Source organism: Drosophila mojavensis, unplaced genomic scaffold, assembly GCF_018153725.1.
Source record: "Drosophila mojavensis isolate 15081-1352.22 unplaced genomic scaffold, ASM1815372v1 contig_16, whole genome shotgun sequence".
Classification (NCBI taxonomy): domain Eukaryota; kingdom Metazoa; phylum Arthropoda; class Insecta; order Diptera; family Drosophilidae; genus Drosophila; species Drosophila mojavensis.
In genome coordinates, this window is record NW_025318693.1 from 8,677,467 (window position 1) to 8,694,974 (window position 17,508).

General features: G+C 40.8%; 4 protein-coding genes across 8 annotated transcripts; 2 read left to right on the plus strand and 2 right to left on the minus strand.

Moving 5' to 3' along the window:
* Positions 1-83: 83 nt before the first annotated feature.
* LOC6572978 (uncharacterized protein CG4951) lies at positions 84-2,377 on the plus strand. The gene is made up of 7 exons (XM_001999044.4): positions 84-207; positions 261-715; positions 779-979; positions 1,043-1,126; positions 1,186-1,419; positions 1,763-1,970; positions 2,035-2,377. Exons 1-7 carry the CDS (start codon positions 157-159, stop codon positions 2,209-2,211), a joined length of 1,410 nt encoding a protein of 469 aa, XP_001999080.1. The 5' UTR covers positions 84-156; the 3' UTR covers positions 2,212-2,377.
* LOC6572977 (endoplasmin homolog) lies at positions 2,352-5,972 on the minus strand. The gene is made up of 5 exons (XM_001999043.4): positions 5,769-5,972; positions 5,567-5,653; positions 5,317-5,399; positions 3,545-4,809; positions 2,352-3,483 (listed from the first exon to the last, which is right to left on the minus strand). The coding sequence occupies exons 1-5, from the start codon at positions 5,806-5,808 to the stop codon at positions 2,586-2,588; spliced, it is 2,373 nt and encodes a 790-aa protein (XP_001999079.1). The 5' UTR covers positions 5,809-5,972; the 3' UTR covers positions 2,352-2,585.
* A 343-nt stretch (positions 5,973-6,315) lies between these two features.
* Positions 6,316-12,937, plus strand: LOC6572976 (mitoferrin). 3 transcript variants are annotated; one of them, XM_015166677.3, is made up of 7 exons: positions 6,316-6,419; positions 6,474-7,292; positions 11,088-11,176; positions 11,247-11,371; positions 11,444-11,679; positions 11,748-11,909; positions 11,977-12,937. In XM_015166677.3, exons 2-7 carry the CDS (start codon positions 7,176-7,178, stop codon positions 12,397-12,399), a joined length of 1,152 nt encoding a protein of 383 aa, XP_015022163.1. In that variant the 5' UTR covers positions 6,316-6,419; positions 6,474-7,175; the 3' UTR covers positions 12,400-12,937. The 3 variants fall into 3 exon arrangements, with proteins under 3 accessions (XP_015022163.1, XP_001999078.1, XP_043863419.1); XM_001999042.4 differs by having other exon boundaries at positions 6,318-6,419; positions 6,486-7,292; XM_044007484.1 differs by having other exon boundaries at positions 6,327-6,423; positions 6,486-7,292.
* Positions 12,938-13,768: 831 nt separating this feature from the next.
* On the minus strand, positions 13,769-17,489 carry LOC6572975 (dentin sialophosphoprotein). Of its 3 annotated transcripts, none has more exons than XM_015166676.3 (5): positions 17,159-17,489; positions 16,357-17,102; positions 14,288-16,297; positions 14,076-14,089; positions 13,875-13,967 (listed from the first exon to the last, which is right to left on the minus strand). In XM_015166676.3, exons 1-4 carry the CDS (start codon positions 17,380-17,382, stop codon positions 14,082-14,084), a joined length of 2,988 nt encoding a protein of 995 aa, XP_015022162.1. In that variant the 5' UTR covers positions 17,383-17,489; the 3' UTR covers positions 13,875-13,967; positions 14,076-14,081. The 3 variants fall into 3 exon arrangements, with proteins under 3 accessions (XP_001999077.1, XP_015022162.1, XP_043863302.1); XM_044007367.1 differs by having other exon boundaries at positions 14,076-14,098; XM_001999041.4 differs by lacking the exon at positions 14,076-14,089 and having other exon boundaries at positions 13,769-13,967.
* Positions 17,490-17,508: the final 19 nt, after the last annotated feature.

Genomic DNA, 17,508 nt, shown 5'->3' on the forward strand with positions numbered 1-17,508 from the left:
CAATGTCGATTTCATGCAAATATATGGTAGCTCGATCAAATTTTCCTTAACTGTTCTGCTTGAAAATTGCCGCCAATATCGATGTGGCAACGCTGTGCATATCAAATAGTATTCCATTTTTTGTTGCAGTTTGAATTGATGCACTCGTAAATAACTATGTCATTTTCAAGTGTTGGCGTATATCGCGTTGTTCTTCAACAATATATGGTAAGTCTAAAACACTACAAGCTTCTGCATTAAAATGAATCTATTATATGCAGTATGCATCGCACCGAATATTGTGTATCATTAAAATACTACCGGATAAGGTGAGTTTATTTGAAAAGGAGCCTGAAAATGACTTCAACTGGATGACGGCTGCTCGTTGGAGTAAAATCGAAAGCGGGCTTTTTCGCTTGTTTGCCAGCATCGACAATTGGCACGAAGATGCGCCCAACGTAAACACCCAGATGCTCATAGATCACATCAAAGTAAATGTGAGCGCATCGAAGGAACTGCTGCTAGCGGCACAGCAACTACTGCAAGATAAGATAAAGTGTGATTTAGGTGTGGAAATTGTGTTGCATTATATGTCACACGAGGACGAAACAATCGTTAGTCCGAAGGCAACAAAGCGCAAGCTAGTGCAGAAGGCGAAGGAAGCAGCAGTGGAGCCTGATAAAGTGAAGGTAAACGCTGTTGGCTCGAACAAGCAGAATACAGCATCTAAAAGCAGGTGAAGATTTGAAAGTGACGCTATAGCATTTTAACATAGTTTAACATTTAACAATTACTTCAGTAATTCCGAACAGTCACAGGCGAATAATGCGGAGCCAAAAACCAAACGTAGAGATTTGTCAAAGTCGGATAAAAAACGTGGTCGTCGATCCATTTCACAGGGCAATCACAGGCACAACAAGTACGTGACGCCAAGCACAAAAAGCCAACAGACTGCGCCTCAGAGCCGCGCAGTTAAGCGCAGCAAAACTCCACCTTCTCGGTATATTTACATACATATCATTTTAATATATATTCAATATAATATCTATTGACCAATTTACAGTTCAACCTCCGTGGAGCCGAAGACTGGACGTCGCTCTGCTCGCTCTCCTGTGAGACCAAATCGTTACAATGAATTTGTTATGAGGTACTTACAACGTTCATAAGACTATTTTCTCATATATTTAATGATACTCTCATTCATAGCGTTAAATCAACACGCAAAACAAAACAAAATCTAGCTGATAAGTTTACCGACTCCGGCTCGGAAAAGGGGTCAAGCAGTAAACCACCTGGCGACCAACAGAAACCAACAGAGCAAAAAACTGACGCCCAAAAATGGAGCCTTGATCAGCTCGGTGGATCTAAAATTAATAGTGCTGCGCTGATGGAACTTAATGACATGCTTAAAGTTCCCAAGCCGCGTGAAGTTAAAATTCTGTAAGACATGAATTGTGTATGTAGAATACATAAGAAAGAAAGTTGATATTTATCTGCATATTCTGTTCGTTTCTCTGTGAATTAGTCTTTGTTTAACGTCCACGTGGCCCAGCCTTTTGGAGCATTAGTTCTAATACCAATTTATGGTATAGATGTACTTTTCAAAGCGAAGGCCTGTTGATCGATAGTTGATTAGGATGGGTTAACTTGGGGTATTGCTGCTGTTCCTTAAGATTTAGTCCTAAATGGCGTCTTGCTCCAGTTTCTTATAGATGCCTCACATTTGTGTGGGCATGCCTTAAAATATTTTTGAAAATACATATTATTCGAAATTTGTTTGCAGTCTGCTCCAGGATATGGATGAGGCATCTGTGTTGAGCACATTCGAGACATATCGAGCAGATTTCGATCGCCTGTTCAAGGAGCGACAGCACAAGTATCAAACAACTAACTACATGAGCATCGATCACTATCACATCATGGATATTTTAAATAAAACGATACGCGACAGCATGATGAAGAAACTGGCCGAAGTATATAACAAATCGGGCGTAAGTCGATCTAATTCAGAATTACAAAAGCATTTCCTGAAATTTTAACTTGCTCTCCATGCAGCCGCATGGTTCGCTGATCATAAATGGCTTGCTGCCACTTTGGATAGTTCGCCTCTTCATGGACAAGTTCAAGCTAACGCAGCAGGAGGCAGTGCATCAGATCGCGGATCAACTTAAGTACGACACCTATCTAAGAGCTGTCAACAATGAGCCGATTAAATCGTTTTTGGATGACTGATGGATCAGCCCACAAATAGTATTTATTTATCTATTTAAATATAAGTTATATCCAATGTATTTAGATTTTTTTGGAATCTCTGTTACGCATTTCATTCATTTATATCTCTCGTTTGTTTGCACATAATAATAAACTTTCGATCCTTTTGAGCAATACAACAATGAGAGAGCAAGATTTTTTATTCTTAAATCTAAAGAAGTATCTAAGTTGATGTACTGTTGATGCAACGGTAGTGTATACACCTGCGCACATGCGTAGGGTACGTACTCAGTCTGTCTTCCACAATCGCATATTTACACAATTCATATACATATATATATTTTGCATGTGGGATGTTATAGTATGGACATATGGGATGGTTGACCTCTGGTGTCTTAGAGCTCATCATGCTGCTGCTCCTCGTCGTCCTCATCGACAGTGTTGCTCGTATCGTTGCTATTCTTCACCTCATCAGTGTCATCACTGTCATCTTCATCGATCTCAATTTGTTCGTCCAGGGGCACGCCCAGAGTTTGGCGCATCATACGCTCAATGCTGTCGGCAAAGTTCGACGTCTCCTGCAGCATGTAGCCGGAGCGCAGAGTGGCGGTGCGGAACATCATGACAGCCATATCCTTGGCCGTTTGATCAGCCTCATCGGCTTCGACGCGACGCAACAGTTCGCGCATCAGCGGATGTCTGGGATTAATTTCTAACGTTTTCTTTTGGTTGAGGTAGTAGCTACGCTGCGGATCATCGGCCTTCTGATGGGCGTTCGACATGGCCAGACGTTCCATGTTGCCGGTCCAGCCGAACACGCTGGCCACCAAAGCGCATGGCGAATTGCTCAGACGCTCCGATACCTGGGCTTTGCTGATCTGGTCCTTAAGGGCCACCTCGCTCAACCATTTGATCAATGGCTCGAATGTGGTCTTCAGCAACTCAAACTTCTCCTTGCTCTTCTCAGACTCGTTTAGCTTGAAGCCCTCCTTGGCAACATTTTGGAATTTCTTGCCATCGAATTCGGGCAGTGCAGAGATGCAATATTCATCAACGGCCTCGACCAAAAACAGCACTTCGTAGCCCTTGCTCAATAGACGCTCAACGAACGGCGACTTCTCGACCTCAGCACGGTTGGCACCGGCGATATAGTAGATATGCTCCTGCTTCGACTTCATGCGCTCAACGTACTCGGCCAGCGAGGTGACGCCCTTGCCATTGGAGCTCTGGAAGCGCAGCAACTTAGCCAGGCGGGAACGATTGCTGGGATCCTCCATAACGCCCAATTTAATGCTAAGGCGAAAGAATATAAATTAGTATATTTGAACAAAAACTTTCCTCAAATTGTACTTACTTGGTGGAGAACTCCTTCCAGAACTTCTCGTATGTGGCCTTGTCAATCTTCTTAATCATGTCCAATACCTTGCGCACCAACTTCTTCTTGATGACCTTGATCAGCTTGTGCTGCTGCAGAGTTTCGCGAGAGACATTCAATGGCAGATCATCAGAGTCGACCACGCCGCGAATGAAGCTCAAGTAGTTGGGCATCATGTCGTTGAACTCATCGGTGATGAAAACACGACGCACGTAGAGCTTAATGTTGTCGGATTTGGTGCCATAGCGATTGAAGGATTCCGATGGCTGAATCTTTGGAATGTACAGCAAACTCTTGAAGGTGACCTCACCCTCGGCTACGAAATGTGTTTGGGTTAGGGGTTCACTAGAGTCCTTAGTCAGACTCTTGTAGAATGCGTTGTATTCCTCCTCTGTGACTTCGGAGGGCTTGCGCGTCCAGATGGGTTTGCTATCATTGATCAGTAGCCAATCCCAGGTGGTCTTGGAAACCTTCTTCGTTTTGGGCTTATCCTGCTCAGTAGCCTCCTCCACCTTGGCATCTTCATCAGCATCCTCAACGTCATCTTCAGTCTTTTCGGTCTCGGTTGCTTCATCCTCGACGGGCACCTCCTCTTCGACAGTCTTGCTGGACCACATCAGAATGGGGAAGTTGATGAATTGCGAGTATTTGCGAATCAAATCGCGCACGGTATCCTCTTCCAAAAAGTCCTGAGCCTCGTCCTTCAGGTACAATGAAATGATGGAGCCACGCTTCAGGGTGTCACCACGTGGATCTTCCGTAATGGAGAAGCTATTGGCATCCGACTCCCAGATGTACTGCTTATCGTCGTTGTGCTTAGTGGTAACCACAACTCGATCAGCGACTAGGAAGGCCGAATAGAAGCCCACACCGAACTGTCCAATCATATCATTCAAGTCCTGACCCTCCGATTTGCTGGGATCCTGCATTTTAGCAAGGAAATCCGCTGTGCCAGACTTGGCTATTGTACCCAAATTGTTAATAAGATCCTGATACGTCATGCCAATGCCCGAATCCAAAATGTGCAACACTTTGTTCTCCTTGTCGGCCTTAATACGTATATACAATTCCGGATTCGATTCAAGTTCCTTACTATTGGTTAGTGCCAGCAAACGAATCTTGTCAATGGCATCGGAGGCATTCGAGATTAACTCACGCAAGAAGATCTCCTTGTTGCGATACAGCGAATTAATAATCAGCTTCATCATGCGATTCACCTCCGTTTGGAATGTGAACTTTTCAGCCTACGCAAAAAGAAATATATAAATAATTAGAAATAATTATAAAAATTTACAAAATTACATATAGTAAATATAATAAAACAAAAAAATTAATGCAGGGCAATAATAATAAAAATAAAAAATATTAATATTAATAGATTTACACAAATGTAATTAAAGAAAAATATCCATTTAATGCGAGAAAGAAACTAAATAATTAATGATTAAATGGTATTTGATAGTGCAGGACGCCTGATTAGATTTCACTAATTTATGAATGGGGGCGTATACATATGAATGTCTGTCTGTACTTGTATATATGTTGGTACATACATATATGTATGTGTATGTTGGTACATATGTATACGTATGCGTGTATGTGGACGAAGAGCTAAATCCGTAAATAAACATAAGGTATTTGCTAGTCGACCATTCATATTCGTCATATTTATGAATGAAGAATGGGTACTTAACACTATTTATTTATGTGTGTTTAGGTATATACAGAAGTATAAATGTGTGTGTGCCTACCTTTTCGCGTATTTCTTTCAGCTGTGCCACATTAAGACCATCCAATTGAATAGCTTCTTCTTCCCGTTTTAACGTTTCGGCATCTATAGTCAATAAATTAAAAAACACGTACAAGAGCACAATATGAGTAAACATGTATTTGTATGGAGATAAGGGGCGTCAGCATGGACAACGGTAAAAACTTATCGCTGACGTGTACAAAAAGAAAACGCTGCTGACCGGCAGGGGGCGTGCACGCTCTGACTCTTACCTGTTCTAGAGCCTTCTTTAAAGGCACCCATGTCCACATCAATCGTCTCCACGTTGTCCGCTGCATCAGCGACTATCTGATTTATGCCTAATTCCGCAACAATTTCAACAATATTAATAAATTTGTTTTAATCAAAAATTAGGTTAAATTGCCGGCAAATAATTTTATGCGTGGCAACACAGCAAAATACATATGTATTTACCTGCTAAGAGCAAAAGGCCGAGCAGCAGAAACTGCTTCATCTTTATATTATTTACAACTTGACTAAATTTCTTTTAATTGGCTTTTGGCCACGTCAGTTGAACGACTTCAGATCACCGACAGAATCCGTTGTAACTCCCCAAGTTGGAGGTTGACCGACCGAACGCTTTTCGCACACAAAAATGACGCCGTCGCGTCGCAGACAAAGCGTATAAATAAGTTGCGAGAGTGTTGCCACCCTACGAAAAGTAATTGAAATGATTATTTTAAAGTTACAAGACTGACCGACCCTATTAATATTATTACCTAAATCGGTTTGTCACACGTATCCTATTTATTTTTAAGACAAATAAAAACTATTTGTTGTTATTTTATGCTGTCAGCGTCAAACCATAAACAAAATAGTAGACTGAAATCGAAAGGTAAATATCGATAAGTTTACGTTGAGTTCGCAAAGTTGCCAGGGCAGAGCGACATTCGATAACTTTCAGTTCAAGCTGTTTTTGACATTACTTTTTGACCGCGTTCTTCTCCCATGCTCCCATGCTTACACACACACACACACACGTGCACTCAGCTCAACTTGCAGGCACGATTTGAGACTTGTAGTTGGCTAAAATACTAAATGATTTTACATAAATTCAACATTTGTGTGAGTTAGTTATCATACACCTAGCAAATACAATATATCTATTTTATAATCTAGTTCATTTTTTAGAACCCATTTTATAGAATGCGCCACGGCAGCAGCGCATAGTGACAGCAGCAGCAGCGAGACGCTCGAGTGCGAGCGAGCAGCAACAAAATCGACAACGGATAGCAACATTTCATTGTTGTTCGTCGTGCGTGGAGGTGGTGCACCCGTCAATTATAGTTTCGCGTAGTCCCATACATCCGCCGTCCTCTACTTACATATACACATACACATAAGAAGACCGCTAACACGGAAAAGGCCCGCAACCGTGTTATACAACAAAATTAATAGTGTGCAAATTAAAGTACGCCGGCAATCGATGTGAGTTTGTCCTTCAACTTCAACCCAGTTGCGTGCCCCCACATCTAAATTCACCGCAAATAATAATAGTAGCAACGCCAACATTAAACGAACGCGTGTGTGTGTGTTTCTGTGCGTGTGTGAGTGCGCGCAACGTAAGGCAATATCATCCAAAGTGCGTGCTCGCGCTCGGTTATCAGCTGCTCGCTGGTGGCAGTGCCTGTAAACTCGCTGCGAAAGTTGTGGCGAAAGGCAGAAGCGAAGAGAAATCACACTGTCAAAGCAAAAGAAACGCCAATAACGCTAGCGGCTGCTCACTGAACTTATTTTCGTTAATTGTAAAAGAGATTCCAATAAGAAATTTATTTGGGATATCAAAGTCAATTCCAAATTCCAACAGAGGCCAGCAACGCCATGAATATGGATGACTACGAATCGCTGCCGACGACCAGCGTCGGTATTAATATGACTGCTGGCGCGCTAGCGGGCGTATTGGAGCATGTTGTCATGTATCCGCTGGACTCGGTTAAGGTGAGTGTTTGTGTGTATATACAGTAATGATGTTGTTTTTCACTTTTCCAATGAACGCAAAAGCTGTGTATGTAATCGAAGAAGTACATAAACATAGCGTACCTAACCTCACAATCGCGCATATCTTTACCCATTCGTGTGTATGTGCATGTGCGTGTACCTGTGTTAGTGTGCTAGTGTTTTCGTCTTATGCCTCGGCATAATCGTGATGTAATTTCTTTGGCTTTTGCTGCTCAGCAATGCGCGCGTTGCTCGCCGCCCCACCACGCCCCCAAAAATCCTCTCTCATTGGGAATTCAGACTCCAATTCGTACTGCTCAGCTTAGCTTAGAAGATTTATCTGTGTCACGCTGACCGTATGCTTAGCAATCTGACTCTTATCAGTCACGTTCTTGACGGTGTTATAAAATATTTTCATTTTGACAGATAAGATTAGCTTTCATTTATTCGGCGGCGGTAGCTAAATCACGCATTATGATATAATCTAATTGGACACATATATGATAAAAAATAATATATGAATAATAGAGTAATAAATACGTCAGAGCCTTCCACTTGCCAAAGTCTATTCAATTTCACAATTTACAACTATCGAAACCACTTTGTATGTTTGTATATAGGAATACTGTTAAACAAGTTCAACCCAACAATGAGAACTGTTCAACATGATATCAATGTTTACGTTTTACATGGACTTTTGATTAGTTTTTTGCCGAATGAACAATGCAAATAATACAAGACTAAACAATACCCTTTAAAGATATCAATTATAAAAGATTAATGATTTTGTTCGTGATTTTTCAGAGAATAGCATACAGAAGCGTGATTAAAGTATAATAAGCGAGTAAGAGAGAGTTTAACGTTATTCATTTCAAAAAAAGTTTTATACTTTTCATGTCTTACGATAATTAGAATGACTGTCTTTGCTAAACTAAACAAAAATTTTGGTAAACAAAACCTAATTTTAAACACCTGTCTATAGTATAAAATCTTGTAGACACAAAAAGGTTATAAAATCTTTTATATATTTTTATACAGCTCATATTCCAGTGAATTGAGAGCTACACACACACACACATATACGTGCCTAGTACATCCATCTATTTGCGCACTTAACCATGGAACGTCATTGCGGTTTCTCAGCAAACGTATTATCTTATTAATATGTATATATGCAAAGCGTAAATGTATGCATATGAGTGTGGAGCATGCACTCAGCATGGCTGATTCTTGGATTTAAGAAAAATATTTACTTGTTTGCGAGTACGTACAACATTCACTTCGTTTGCCGAGCCGAACGATTATTGATTTTCTCAACGAAAACCAGAATAAAAGTAAAAAAAATATTGCAGTCGGTCGCAACGATGTGCTTGAACAGCTCCAATTTATATAGATGACAAGTTAATGTTTTCCGATTTGCTGTGACGTAATGGGCAAGCAATATATAATTTATAGATCTAACTGTAGAGAGCGTGAGCACACTGATCTAACTGCTAGACTTTGTGATCCTAGGCCTAAAATGACGAAAGATTAGGAATGGGGGCGATATATATCATATATGATATATATGTAAGAAAATCTATATATATATATATATAATATTATATTATGTAAACATGATGTATGTATATGATATATCTACTTTTGACATTCCCCTCCATATGAAATTCTAGCTTACAAACTGTAATAGATACTTTTATTTGTGATCTGGAACAAACCTGAAGGGGCCTGTCTAACTTTAAGATTCGTATCTTTTATTGCGTGAATATGTGAAATACAAGTCTCTATGGAATCCTTGACAGTCATATACGTAAACCAAGTCCTGACTTCATTCCCAGCGGGCAAATCCACACAACAACTTAGCACTGTTGGAAGAGAAGAGGTATTTCAATAGCTGCTAACTGCCTTCCATTCATATAGACAAACAGACGCTCGCACGCACAGCCAATAAACTCTTTGTCATTGCGCGAACGAGTATGAACGAGTATGAAAAGTAAAAATAAAATGTTTCTTTTTGCCATAATTCCTCATATAAATATGAGCGATCCATATTTGACGGGCGGCTGGCAATTAAATGCCAAACTAAAGCTGGCTAGGGATTCCCGGCGTCATCGACAGACGCCGCGCAGTCATACATGTATTTATATATTCATATATGTGCATGTATATGCACGCATATATAAGTATAGGTATTTATTGTCACACTGTGACGAGCTTATTTCCAGGCGTTACGACACATTCCGAGTAAAATTCTCAATTGAGCGACAATTAAACAAACAACTTTGTTGTTGCTGCTTCTGCTATTGCTTGTTTTAGTTTATGAATAATTGTATTTCATTTTGTTGTTTTTCTTTTATTTGCTGATTTGCCATTTTGCTTATCAAGAAAGGCTTTATATGGGATCCCAGAGGGGGGTGAACTTTTCCGTTGCCTAAGGTCATTGAAGAAGGTAACGTGATAGAGTATAATTTAGTTGGAATTTTTAGCTTAAGAATACTTTTGGTTTAATATAGATAATCAAAAAATCTATATATTTTGGATTTAAGGTATATAGTATATATTTTATAGATTATTTGTGGAAACGTTCTTCGATTATGTTCATAAAATGTGAATAATATCTATTGCTAAATCCGTATGATATAGTATATAATAGACCAGGCGGAAGAGGAGTAGAATTATCCTACAACTGAAGAGTATGGCAACCCACAATACAATGCATCAATAAATGCATCTTGCGCAATCATATATAATATCACCACATACATATGTGTATATATTTATATATTGTCCAGACACTCCTTAAAGTACTTGTTTTTAATTAAAAACAGATTCGTTCGTTCACCGTCGAGCACACGATCAATGTGGCTTTTGGCTTTTAAATTGCTGATTTTCATCACCTTGAATTGGCTTCTCGTTGACGCTGATATCGTTGTTGTCGACGTTGATTTGATAGTGCGGACTTTCCCTTGTTATACATATACTTCAACTATATAATAATTATATACTACATATATATGTATATGTATGTAGATTGCGCTTTGTGAATAGATAAGTTGCTAGCCATTGTTGTAGTTATAGTTTTATCTTATCGTATTCGTGCCGCTTTCTGTGTAATTTATATGGCAAGTGATGCTGTCAAATCATAAATGGAAAATTACTAGCGATCTCCGAACGCTTTTGACTAGCGAATTTCTATTGGCTTTTTGCCAACAATAGTATGGCTTTCCTAGAAATCTATGAGGCAATTCCGTCTGTGTTCTATATTCAAATGGCTGTGCGCTTCAATTAGGCTAAAGAAAATGATTTATTCCATAGTATTGCTTTGGAATTCTGAGAAATAGGGCTTTATCTAATCTGAATAGCGTTTTATCTATATAATATAATAATATATTTTCTTGAAAGTCTTTGACATCTGTTTGCAACATTCGTCCACTTGAAGGCGCTGAAACAATAAAAATGTGCAGTCGATTCTCCCTTTTGTTTATAATACAAATACATACAAATATTTTCTACGTTTGAACTAGATTTCTTGTGAAATACAATTTATTTTGTAGTTGCATTCAATGAGTAACTCATCAATACTATATTTTTTGCTGATCTCATGTTATTTACACTGTTCGTTGCATTTAACATGTTTTCCAATGTCATACTGTTATTATTATTGCAAAGCTCATTAATATATTAGAATGAATTATTAACAAAATGATGTCTATTCAAAATTTTAATTATTATTATTCAATTGATATATTTATATGTATATATATATATATATATATTTATCATGGATCTTTACAGACACGCATGCAGAGTCTAACATCGCCTACAGCTCATTTGAACATCATGGCTACGTTACGGAACATGATCTCCCGAGAGGGACTCATGAGGTATGCATTTAGTACGCATTTTAATATTGTAACTTGTTTTATTCATATTGATCTATTTTGTTTCCTTTAGACCTGTGCGTGGCGCGAGCGCTGTGGTACTTGGCGCTGGACCCGCCCATTCATTATATTTTGCTGTCTATGAGATGACAAAGGAGTCGCTGACGAAGGTCACATCACACAATCATCTAAACTATGGTGCGTTGCAGCTATAAACTAACCCATTTGATATATTGACCTCATTATTGTTGGGTCTGGCTGGGGTTTTAGTGGTGTCCGGTTCTGTGGCGACCCTCATACACGATGCCATTTCCAATCCCACGGACGTGATCAAGCAGCGCATGCAAATGTACAACTCGCCATATACCTCGGTTATACGATGCATGCGGGACGTTTACCTCAAAGAGGGCCTCCGTGCCTTCTATCGCTCCTACTCAACGCAGCTGGTCATGAATATACCATATCAGACAATTCATTTTACAACATACGAATTTCTACAGAATATGGTAAGATAGTGCTGAGAAAAGTAAGAAAAAAGAACTTCAGTAATTTATTTTTTTTTTAATTCATATAGTTAAATGTGGAGCGCAAGTATAATCCAGTGGTGCATATGGCAGCGGGTGGAGCAGCTGGTGCAGCGGCAGCGGCCATAACGACGCCAATGGACGTGATTAAGACTCTGCTTAACACGCAGGAAACAGGACTCACCAAGGGCATGCTGGAAGCCAGCCGAAAAGTAGATAACCAATGAGCAATGAACTGAATGATTGATTACAACTAATATGTATTCCCATTGCTTGCAGATTTACCGAATGGCCGGAGCCCGTGGATTCTTTAAGGGAATAACAGCACGTGTGTTGTACTCCATGCCCGCCACAGCAATCTGTTGGTCCACGTACGAGTTCTTCAAGTTCTATTTGTGCGGCTTGAAGCCGGAGGAGTATAAATCGTCAATTACGGGCCGCTCTGAGCTGGCCAAACCCAAAGCTAATGTCGACTACGTGTTGCCCAAGAGCGAGGCCGAGGAGCAAGGCGAAGACTTGGCAGACCTCACGGTCAAGGAGGTAACAACGATTCACCAGCCGGCACCGCCAAGTGTGAGTGCGTCCGGTGCCATTAAGACGGTCTGTGAGCTATCGACACGAACCGCGGCGCCCACCATCAACATGCATACGAGGCACACGGAAGTGAAGAGTCCGTATGAACGGGGATTCTCCAGTACGTAAGCTGGGCACGTAAACAGCAGCGACTAAAAATAAGCGTAGCTTTTAGTTAAAAGAGCAGCCGGATCGAAGCATAATATGTGTATGTAAATATTTGGTGAAGAATGAGGAGAAGACTGCGATGGTGTCGGACACAGCGTTGCAAACGCTTGGCGACTGCCATTGCCCGTTCTTTGCCCTTCGTTTTGGCTGCTTTTGTTTGAATAATCGGCGTGGAGTCGGTATGAGAGTTTTATCACTCCATAGTGGGAGGTTAAATTGTAGTTGTTGTTGTGCACAAAACTCTTACAATCCCCTCCCTCCTCCCCCCTATACACAAACACACTCCTAGACACACACACACACACACACACACACCCATACATACACAATTATACGATACAGTCATCTGCGAAATTCTTGTTAAAAATACTGATAATAATATTGTATCTATGTTACTTGAAAATGATTAGAGGAAACCTCCTTGTAAACCTAATAATATGTATTACTGCGATGATTTTTTTTAAACAAATTTAAAAGTATATATACATATATAAATATATTTATGTTTATGTTGTTAAAGTAAAGAGGAAATGCAAAAATGCAGGAAACAATGCAAACAATATAAAAAAAAAAGAACAAAAAATCGTCATTCGCGGAAAAATTAATTGATTTGTAATCAAATTACAATTAAAACAAATACACTTTATGCTGTTACAAAAAAAGAACAACAAATTTTCAATTAGCTTCGATCCCAGATGTTGTCCCTGGCTGCACGATCCAGTGTTCGATTGTGATTCCCAATTGTTAAAGTTGTATTATTATTAATATTTGTTTGTTTGTTTGATCCCTGTACCAGTTAATCGAGCTATTGATCAATACTTAAATGTACCAAAGTTTTTAGGCTAAAACGAGATGAAGATGACGAAAAAGAGTTCAATTCTGTAGACGGCATCACAATCGAACATCGGATCGGACTCCGGGACTAAATACTATATAAATATATTCCTCCACATACAAATACATCATACTTATGTTTATTGTTTGTTAATTTTACTTACTACATTATATATATATATATATATATATATATATATATATATATATATATATATATATATATATATATATATATATATATATATATATATATATATATATATATATATCTATGTATATAGATGTACACTTGATATTTATCAATGTACTCGTAGCCCTTTAAATTAATACTTTTTATTGTTAAATAATTGAAGAGACAAACAGCAACAAAAAAGAGATAAACAATGGAGAAAAAAATTCCCAAAAATATTAAATGGCTATATAAAAAGCAAACTGTTTTATGTCAAATGCAACAACAACAATTGCCTTTTTATTATCAATTCTATAATTATTATTATTTTTTACATATTTATATTTGATTTGATTCGCGTTACTTTAGTGTGTGTGTGTGTGAGGCACAAGCTAGAGGATTGAATCCAGGCCGCGACGACGCGAACGCTGCGACAAAACTGGGCGGGGCTTGTAGAGATCATCGTTCGTATAGCGCTGCTGCTGGCACAGCTTCTGGCTGAGACGTCTGCCCGACAAATCATCTGTGAATTAAGATACATATATACATTAGACATATATGATTTGAGTCCCATTTAAGGTAAAGGTTTTAGGACTACAATCGAAATGTGTTAGATATTCTGGCATCTTACCCAGTTTTAGAGCTCTAGAGAAATTACATAATGTGCGATTTATGGATTTAGAGTTTATATGCGTGTGGAAGGCATGTGAATAGAAAACAGAGGCAGATATGTACAGATATATATGTATATGTATATAGATATATAATTATATATGTATATGTAAGTAATTGAAGTATGATGGATTAGTATCTTCCAAGAATATAGGCTCTATCTTAATTTACCTTTTTCGTGTTCTTCATTTTCCTTGGAATTGACGCTAATCTCAGATGGTGTGGGCGATGTCTTTGCCTCATCGCGACGCGATCTCTTGGCTTTGGCATTGGGACTGCCTGAGGTGCTGCTGCCGCTGCTGCTGAAATTGCTCTGCTCTTTGGAAGACGATGCCTCGCTACTGAGACGACGTTTGCTCACACTGCGACGCGGACAGCTTGCGTCTCCAAGCTCACTCAAAACGTTGACCAACTGCCGTCGATCCTTAATGTGCTGCTCAATCAGCTGCAGACGCACCTTAAACTCCTCAGCGTCCTGCTCGAAATGCGTAATACTATCGGCAGTTACTTTGACCTCAACTACGTGCCCTAAGCTTATGGCTTCCTTGATGGGCTCTGCATTTTGTGGATCAGCAACAGCATCAACAACTGCTTCCGTTTTATCTTCAGGCTGTGGACTAACCTCTTCAGGTATTTCCTCAACGCTTTCGGTTTCAGTGGGCAACGTTTCCGCGTCAGCTGAAACTTCAACTGGTTCTGTGGCTGACTCCACAACTGGTTCCGTAACTGGCTCCACAATGGCCTCTTCAACTGGTTCCACAACTGGCTCTGGTGACTTGCATGTAGGCGCTATATTTTCTAACACCATCGATTTCTCAGCCGCTTTCTTTACCTCGTTTTCAGTTGTTTCAGTTGCTTCAGTTCCATTATTCTCCTCTGTTGGCTTTTGCGCTGCACCTGAGCCGCTCAGCTCAACGAAGTTGGCTGTCGATTGCTGCAGCATGTCGCCAACGATGACGACATTGCTGGCCGACAGCAGTTCAGCCGAATCATTGTTGCTCGTCGTCCCATTGGTGCCATTGTTTCCATTCGTGCCGCTGCTCTCCGCTGGCTTGCTTCCATTTTGAACTGTTGTATCAGTGCTATTCTCTTTAGTTCGACTCTCAGCACTGTCTGAATGGGACTTACTGAAACTGCCAGGTGGGTCATCATTCGAGTCATTGCTATGTCGCTTTTGCAGCTTTTCTTTGACTTCGTTGTGATCATCTTGGATCACTGCTGTTGTGGAATTGGAGGCGGAATTGGAAGTTGAATTGGAGCTAGACTTGTTCCGATCCCGTTCACGATCACGATCTCGTTCACGCTCGCGTTTTGAATTCGACGATGAGCTCCCACTTCCGTTGTGGCTACGACTATGATGACTATGGCTGTGTGTTTCTTTGCTGTCACGACTCTTTGCGCGATCGCGCTCTGAGCGCGACCCAGATGAGCTAGATTTATGTTTCTTGTGCGCGGATGAAGAAGATTCGTGTCGCGACGAGGAACGCTTAGAGGAGGATGTGGAGTCATGGTTGCTACGGCTAGATGTGCTTGTAGTGGAGCTCTTGTCATTTTTAGAACTGCTGCTCCGATGCTTAGAACTGGATGAATGTGTTGAATGGGACGAGGAATGTTTCGAGCTGGATGAAGTTTTGCTGCGCGACTTATCATGATCCCGTTCACGTTCCCGACTCTTTCGCCGCTGTTTGTCATCAGAGCGAGAATGCGAATGCTGACGTTTGTCCTTGTCCCTAGAATGTGACGACTTCTTCGTCTGCGAGGACGACGAAGCGGAGGCAGGCGAAGCAGTCAATTCGACAGATTTGTTAATCTCATCTTTAAGCTCATCTGATACAGTTGGTAATGTTGTGGCCACAGCCTCAGCCTCAACTGCCTTCGCATCTTCGGTTGGCGGCAATTCAGGCTTTATTTCTGGCCTTGGCGGCTCTTCGGGTAATGGAGGGAACTGAGCTATTGGCGTTACACTTTCTTTGGGCTGCGAATTGTGTTGTGATTCCGTAAACAGACCAAAATTACTCTCTGATTTAATAGGCTTTGGCGACGGATTTGGTATTGTCCCTAGAGGATTATCGCCAGCATCATTTATATTGGCCTTAACCTCACTCATGATGGCATCCTCAATGGAAAGAGCGCCCGCTCCACCATTTGAGCATTGCGACAAGGAATTTCTGCGCTCAGTGCCTGGAAGTAGAATAATTTTAGAATAAATAGACAAAAGTTGTTCTGCGGTTAGCACCAACCCTCGAATGTGATTGCATCCTGCTTGATATCGAAATGCAACTGTCGCCCGCAGTTGTCGCTTGCATCGTTGGAGTTCTCATTGAACTTGGGCATTTGCGCCTCTTCGGACATGCTGGCGGCAATGTTCGTCGTCAGCTCAATGCTGTTGTTGGTGGACGACTGCTGTGGTGCGTCGGTCGAAGCAATGGTGAGGCGACTGTCGCTAGAAACCTGGGATAGCTGTGAAGCTTGCGAGGCGCCAGCGTCTCGCGAGTCATTCGCCAGCTCCTTGATATCCTTAACCGAATCGGATGTGTTTAGCGATGCATTATTTGTGTCTTCCTTAATGCTGCTGGCCGGCTCAAATGCAGGCGATGTGGCATCATCCTCATCGAGAATATCATCAATATCTACACCTGGAGGCAGATCATCGTCTTTACTGTCATCCCTCGCATCCGACTTAACTGTTCCGCGATCAGAATCTGGACTAATTTGCTCCAAATCTGTTGGTAACAAGCTAGCGGTTGTCTCCACCTTAAGTAGACTGCCACCATTCATATGGCCAAGACCATGGCCAGTATAGGGCGGCAAGGGTGGCGCTGGCAGCAGCGGCGGACGCGGCGGTGGGTTTGTGGGTGGCGGTGGTGGAGTAATGCCCAAATACTTGTACGCAATGCTCTCAATTTTGGGCTCAAAGATTGTGGCCACCTTCGGGTTGACCACTTGATCCACTATATGATCGACGCCCTTGTCCAGCACATCAGAGCTGCAAGGGGACGATATATATAGTGGGGAAACTAATTAAAAAAGGTTTAGACTTACTCGAGCAAATGTTTACGCAGCCTTTCCCTCAGCTGCACTTTGTTTGTGTCGGGAGTCCAATGTTGTTTGTTCAGGAACTCGTTTACAGCAGTCTCCACACGATTCCGTACATTCTGGTATGCGGGCTTTGTGTCCACATCGGCCAGGCAGCAATTGAAGCGAAACTCGTCAAAGACTCCCTGCGACTTGACTTCCTCGATGAGTGTCTTCACAAAATTGTCCATTTTGTATGGACCCAACGAAATTATTTACAATTTATGTTTTGGATTAAATGTTTTTCTCAGGCGTTGTGGTGTGACCATAGACAATTTATGTTAAAATACTCATTTTTATTTACCATTTAAATATGT

Excerpts from the sequence above, each read along its gene's own strand:
- LOC6572978 (XM_001999044.4), top strand. The coding sequence starts at position 157 with ATGTCATTTTCAAGTGTTGGCGTATATCGCGTTGTTCTTCAACAATAT. Across the intron at positions 208-260 it reads TTGTTCTTCAACAATATATG|TATGCATCGCACCGAATATT; the intron begins GTAAGTCTAAAA and ends TATTATATGCAG. Across the intron at positions 1,127-1,185 it reads TACAATGAATTTGTTATGAG|CGTTAAATCAACACGCAAAA; the intron begins GTACTTACAACG and ends TCTCATTCATAG.
- LOC6572977 (XM_001999043.4), bottom strand. The coding sequence starts at position 5,808 with ATGAAGCAGTTTCTGCTGCTCGGCCTTTTGCTCTTAGCAG. Across the intron at positions 5,654-5,768 it reads CGGCCTTTTGCTCTTAGCAG|GCATAAATCAGATAGTCGCT; the intron begins GTAAATACATAT and ends TTGCGGAATTAG. Across the intron at positions 3,484-3,544 it reads TGGAAGGAGTTCTCCACCAA|CATTAAATTGGGCGTTATGG; the intron begins GTAAGTACAATT and ends CTTTCGCCTTAG.
- LOC6572976 (XM_015166677.3), top strand. The coding sequence starts at position 7,176 with ATGAATATGGATGACTACGAATCGCTGCCGACGACCAGCGTCGGTATT. Across the intron at positions 11,177-11,246 it reads TCCCGAGAGGGACTCATGAG|ACCTGTGCGTGGCGCGAGCG; the intron begins GTATGCATTTAG and ends TGTTTCCTTTAG. Across the intron at positions 11,680-11,747 it reads ACGAATTTCTACAGAATATG|TTAAATGTGGAGCGCAAGTA; the intron begins GTAAGATAGTGC and ends TAATTCATATAG.
- LOC6572975 (XM_001999041.4), bottom strand. The coding sequence starts at position 17,382 with ATGGACAATTTTGTGAAGACACTCATCGAGGAAGTCAAGTCGCAGGGA. Across the intron at positions 16,298-16,356 it reads GGATGCAATCACATTCGAGG|GCACTGAGCGCAGAAATTCC; the intron begins GTTGGTGCTAAC and ends TTCTACTTCCAG. Across the intron at positions 13,968-14,287 it reads AAATGAAGAACACGAAAAAG|ATGATTTGTCGGGCAGACGT; the intron begins GTAAATTAAGAT and ends CTTAATTCACAG.